The sequence below is a fragment of the Adiantum capillus-veneris genome, chromosome 19 (assembly GCF_014529385.1).
Source record: "Adiantum capillus-veneris isolate H3 chromosome 19, ASM1452938v2, whole genome shotgun sequence".
Classification (NCBI taxonomy): Eukaryota; Viridiplantae; Streptophyta; class Polypodiopsida; order Polypodiales; family Pteridaceae; genus Adiantum; species Adiantum capillus-veneris.
Window position 1 is genome coordinate 11,522,806 of NC_140949.1, and position 5,080 is coordinate 11,527,885.

Below are 5,080 nucleotides of genomic sequence, written 5' to 3' on the forward strand. Positions count from 1 at the left end.
TGGGTATTGTCTTGAATGTGCTCTTACAAAGCTGATTCTTGATTGTCCAAAACACCCAAACAACAAGGGAAAAGCAACAATGAATGTTGTACAAGTGTTGCCTTCTTCAAGCGAATGTGAGGTAGAACCAGCGATTTCTATTAATGTGGTGACTTGAGCTCAAGCTCAAGAAGCTGCTAAAAACAAACCTGTCAAGGAAGAACACAAACTCCTGTTCAAATGGAAATCAAAATCATAGGACTCAAAGAAAATCTTGGAAAGATAAATGAGAAAAAATGAAAGAAAAAAGGTTGAAAGTGAAAACCGCCTTAGAAATTGAGATGCAAGAAACCAAAGAGTGGTTGGAAAAAAAAAAGGAAAAATAGGAAACAAACGGAGAAAGAAAAATGATCCAAAGTATCATGGGATATTTGGTCTTGGTAGATAAAGTTGATGAGCATTTGGATGCTCTATTGCAAGCTTACGGGGCTGGACTGAAACCCAATCAAACATTGGAACAGAGATGGTTGACATATCCTCACCCTGAAATTAAAACATAGAGGTTGGGAATGTGCAAACAACTCAAGAGACTAATCAAGTTTTGATGGATTCAAAGAAACTAAATACCTCTAAGAGGGCTGTGTTAATCCATGGAAAATACGGAGAACTTAACCACAAAAAAGACAAAACAAATTATCACATGAAGCCCAACATAGAAGCACCTTTGGACACAAGGGTAGTGGCCAACACCACTGATGATACAAGATCACAATTTGTGGCACCTATTATAGAGGTAGAGGAGCCATGGCCACAAGTCTTATGGGAAATGATAAGGAATGAAAAGGATGGTAGTGTGACTTTCAAGTATACACCTATCACTAAAATCAACATGAAACACAAGTTCTACCCAGGGGATATGCAATCTCTATATGGAGATGCACGGTCTAGAGCATGTTACACTCACGTGTCCCTCGGGTAGTTTTGATGTGAACCGTTTCCCTATACACAGGTACTTTTTACTCGTGTTTGCTAGAGGTTTTTTCCCCATGTAACCACATATACACACTATACACATGTGTGGTGGCACGTTGTACTTAGGGAGACTCGTATCTTTCTCTCATACTCACACTTGAACTTCTCATAAAAAAGTGAGGGAGCTTCAAGCTATCGAGGTTCTTGCTGTGTGTGTGTGTGTGTGTGTGTGTGTGTGTGTGTGTGTGTGTGTGTGTGTGTGTGTGTGTGTGTGTGTGTGTGTGCGTGCATCTACGGGTGTGTGTGTGCGTGTCTATAGCTTCCCTCACTCCCTTCTTCACCCAAAAATGGTATCAGGGCACGCTCTTTAGCTCCCACAAGCATTCCTCCATACCTCATATTAGGTTTTGCAGGAGGTGCAACCTCGGCACAGCTAGTCATTGTTTTGCTCGCCACGGGTGTCCATTTTGCTCAACCTAGGACTCAAAACGAAGCTAATAATGAGTACTATGAAACAATATCACGAATCAGCATTTTTGGACACGTTAAGGCTTTTATGTAGCAAAATTTACAGGTCTGTAGATTTTCTGCAGGTTTTTTCGGGAGCGCATTTCTTGCCAATTTATTGTTCGTGGGTGCTATGGCAAGCAGCAATGACTTGTTTGGCATGCTTCAAGATGAGGATAAGTTTGATGGGACCAATTATCCGATGTGGTCTTACATGATGAAACATGTGCTTGTTGCAAAGCAACTATGGAACATTGTGGTAGATGTAGACAAGAGACCTGGCAGTTCTACTTCTAATGTTACAGATGCAAGTAGCTCTTCAACAGTTGTTTCTTCATCTTCTCCACCTACACAGGATCAGCTTAGATGGGATGGAAAGGATGCCCAAGCACATGCTTTGATTGCTCTTTCTATGAAGCATCATATTGTTCCGCACATTCGGTCTTGCACTTCATCCAAGAAAGCTTGGGATGTACTTGCTTCTTTGTATGCCGGGTGCAATGAAGCCCGTGTGGCTTACTTGAGGAAGAAACTTGAGGAAATGCATATCGCTGAACCATTGATGTGTATGTTACAAAGATTAAGGATTTGAAAGAACAATTGGCAAACATAGATGAGATTATCTCGGACAATTCTCTCATCTCCACTTTGCTTAAAGAGTTTCCAAATTCTTTTCAAAGCTTTCCTACTACTCTTTGTTTGGTTGCAAAAGGAAGTCCCAACATGTATACCTTTGATGAGGTTGTGTCACTTCTCTTACAAGAAGAGCAATCTAGAATGAATAGAAGTGGTTTGATTGAGGGAACTCAAGCACTTGCTATCTCTCAAAGAGGTAAAAGCAAGTCCGTACCAGCTTTGGGCACATCAAAACCAAAGCCCTAAACTCCCTCTTCCACTAATTCTTCTAGTGATGGTGATTCACAAAAAAAGAAGAGATGCAAGTATTGTCGGAAGTCATGACATACCATTGAGGAATGTAGAAAGCTTGCCTAGCGTAATGATAAGAAGAAGCAATCGGGCATGTCTATCATTGAGAGCACGAGTAATGCAAAGGATGATGAAGCTAATCTTGCTCAAGATGTTTGGGCTTGTGTTGTTACATGCACATATGATTCTTCATTACATTTTACATGTATGACAGTGCGCGAGGCTGATCTTGATTGGTACTTTGATAGTGGTGCTTCCAAGCACATAACATCATATAAGAATTTTTTTGTGTCCTTGCAAGACGCACCAAAGGGGGGGGCATGTTTTTTGCGCAAATAATGCCTCTTACCCTATCATTGGAGTTGGGAACATAAAGCTTACCGCTGCAAATGGGGGTGTTGTGACTCTCAAGAATGCCTTGTATGTGCCAGGAATAAAGAAGAACTTGCTTTTGGTTCCTACCATTGCCTCTTTGGGTCTTCATGTACATTATGTGGATGCCAAATGTATGGTTCATGACTTCATCAATGGTGATGTTATTGTTATGTCTGGGACATTATGCAATGGCTTATATTGCATGGATACTTATGAGAGACATGCATCAAATGCCTTGCTTGTTTGTACTCCTTCTATGGCTGAAACAGAGTTATGGCATGCATGTTTTGGTCATTTAAACTTCAATAGCTTGCTCTATTTACAAAAGAGTGATATGGTTGTTGGTTTGCCCACACTTGGCTCCATTGAGAGGCATGCTTGTGAAGGTTGTATACTTGGAAAAATGCATCATGCCTCTTTTCCAAAGGATGGTTCTGTTCATGCTACAAAAAAATTACAACTTGTACGCAGTGATGTATGTGGTCTTGTGAAGACTCCATCTTTTGAAAAGTATGTATATTTTGTTACCTTCATAGATGATGCTACTCGCCATATTTGGGTGTATCCATTGAAAGCAAAGAATGAAGTTTTTGCATGCTTTAAAAGCTTTGTGACTATGGCTGAAAATTTCAGTGGCAACAAACTTATTACTCTTCGCACAAATCGTGGTGGGGAATATATGTCGCATGAGTTTAATGTTTTTCTTTGTGATAAAGGTATTATGCATCAATGTACTGTGCCATATACACCTCAGCAAAATGGTGTTGCCGAGTGTAAGAATCGTACTCTCTTGGAAATGGCACGTTGTATGGTTAAACGAAAGCATCTTCCTAATAAGTTTTGGATGGAAGCACTCATGTGTGCAAACTATGTTTTGAATAGATGTCCCACTAAAGCTTTGAGAGTTGTTACACACTTATGAGGCTTGGAATGGTCGAAAGCCAATGGTGATCCATATGCGTGTGTTTGGTTGTTTGGCATATGCTCTTGTGCCTTCACAACAACGTACAAACTGCAAGACAAGGCTATAAAATGTATCTTTGTGCGCTATAGTGCTGAAAGTAAAGGTTATCGTTTGTATCATCCATTAACGGACAAGATTGTTGTAAGTCGTGATGTGGTATTTGCTGAAAATTCAGTCCATCCCTTGCTTGAATGTAAAACGCAGCCAACTATTGGGTCACAAGATATGTTTGATACACTTATGCCTTTGTTTCAAAGTGGTACATTGGATAATGACCATGTAGAGCAACCAAATGAGGTTCAAAGAGCTAAAAATTTGCATTCAAACATGGCTGAAAATCAGCATGAAGTTCAGCCCATTGATGATGTACAAGTTGATCATGAATTACATAAGGGACACACTTCTATCAGGGATGCACAAGCAATGCCAAGATGGCTGAAGAAAACTTTACAAGATAGTAAGTTGAGTGCTCCTTTGCGTGGTAGAACAAGATCCTCTATTCGCCATGTATCGAGTGATTTTGTGGATGTAGCTCTCATTGCAACAGCATGTAATGAAGAACCACTATCTTTTGAAGATGCATCTGAAAATGAGGAGTGGATGGCTGCTATGCAATCCGAATTGGATTCGATTTCAAAGAATGGTACTTGGGAGTTATGTGACTTACCTAACGGTAAGCATGCAATCGGTACTAAGTGGGTTTACAAAGTTAAGTGAAAGTCTAATGGTAGTATTGAACGCTACAAAGCGAGACTTGTTGCAAAAGGTTATGGGCAACAATATGGTATTGACTATGAGGAGACTTTTACGCCTACTTCACGCATGACTACCATTCGTACTGTGGTTGCATTGGCTACTCATCGTGGTTGGAAAGTGCATCAATCGGATGTGATAACTGCATTTTTGAATGGTGACTTACATGAAGAGGTTTATGTCAAACAACCTCCTGGTTTTGCCATTAAAGGTCAGGAGCATAAAGTATGTCGCTTGCGAAAGGCTTTGTATGGACTTAAGCAAGCATCAAGTGCATGGTATGAGAAGATGCATCGGCACTTGATTGCTCTTGGTTTCCAATGAAGTCCGATTGAGAACACACTTTATGTATGCAAAGATGGCAATGATTTGATTGTGCTTGTTCTTTATGTTGATGATATGCTTTTGATAACTGGGTCATGTGAGCTGAAAATTGAGGAGCTAAAGGCTGATTTGCAACAAGCTTTTGAGAGCAAAAATCTTGGTCATTTGAGCTATTATCTTGGTATCCAGTTTGTTTTAGTTGAGGGGGGTATTATCATGCATCAGGAAAAATACATTGAGAAGCTGCTTCATCGTTTTGGTTTTGAGGATTGCAAGTCC

General features: G+C 40.2%; 1 protein-coding gene across 1 annotated transcript; it reads left to right on the top strand.

Moving 5' to 3' along the window:
* Positions 1-1,591: 1,591 nt before the first annotated feature.
* On the top strand, positions 1,592-2,050 carry LOC147433563 (uncharacterized). The gene has a single exon (XM_086489516.1). The coding sequence runs from the start codon at positions 1,592-1,594 to the stop codon at positions 2,048-2,050; it is 459 nt and encodes a 152-aa protein (XP_086345642.1).
* The last annotated feature ends 3,030 nt before the right edge of the window (positions 2,051-5,080 follow it).

Coding starts and splice junctions, on each gene's coding strand:
- LOC147433563 (XM_086489516.1), top strand. CDS start 1,592: ATGGCAAGCAGCAATGACTTGTTTGGCATGCTTCAAGATGAGGATAAG.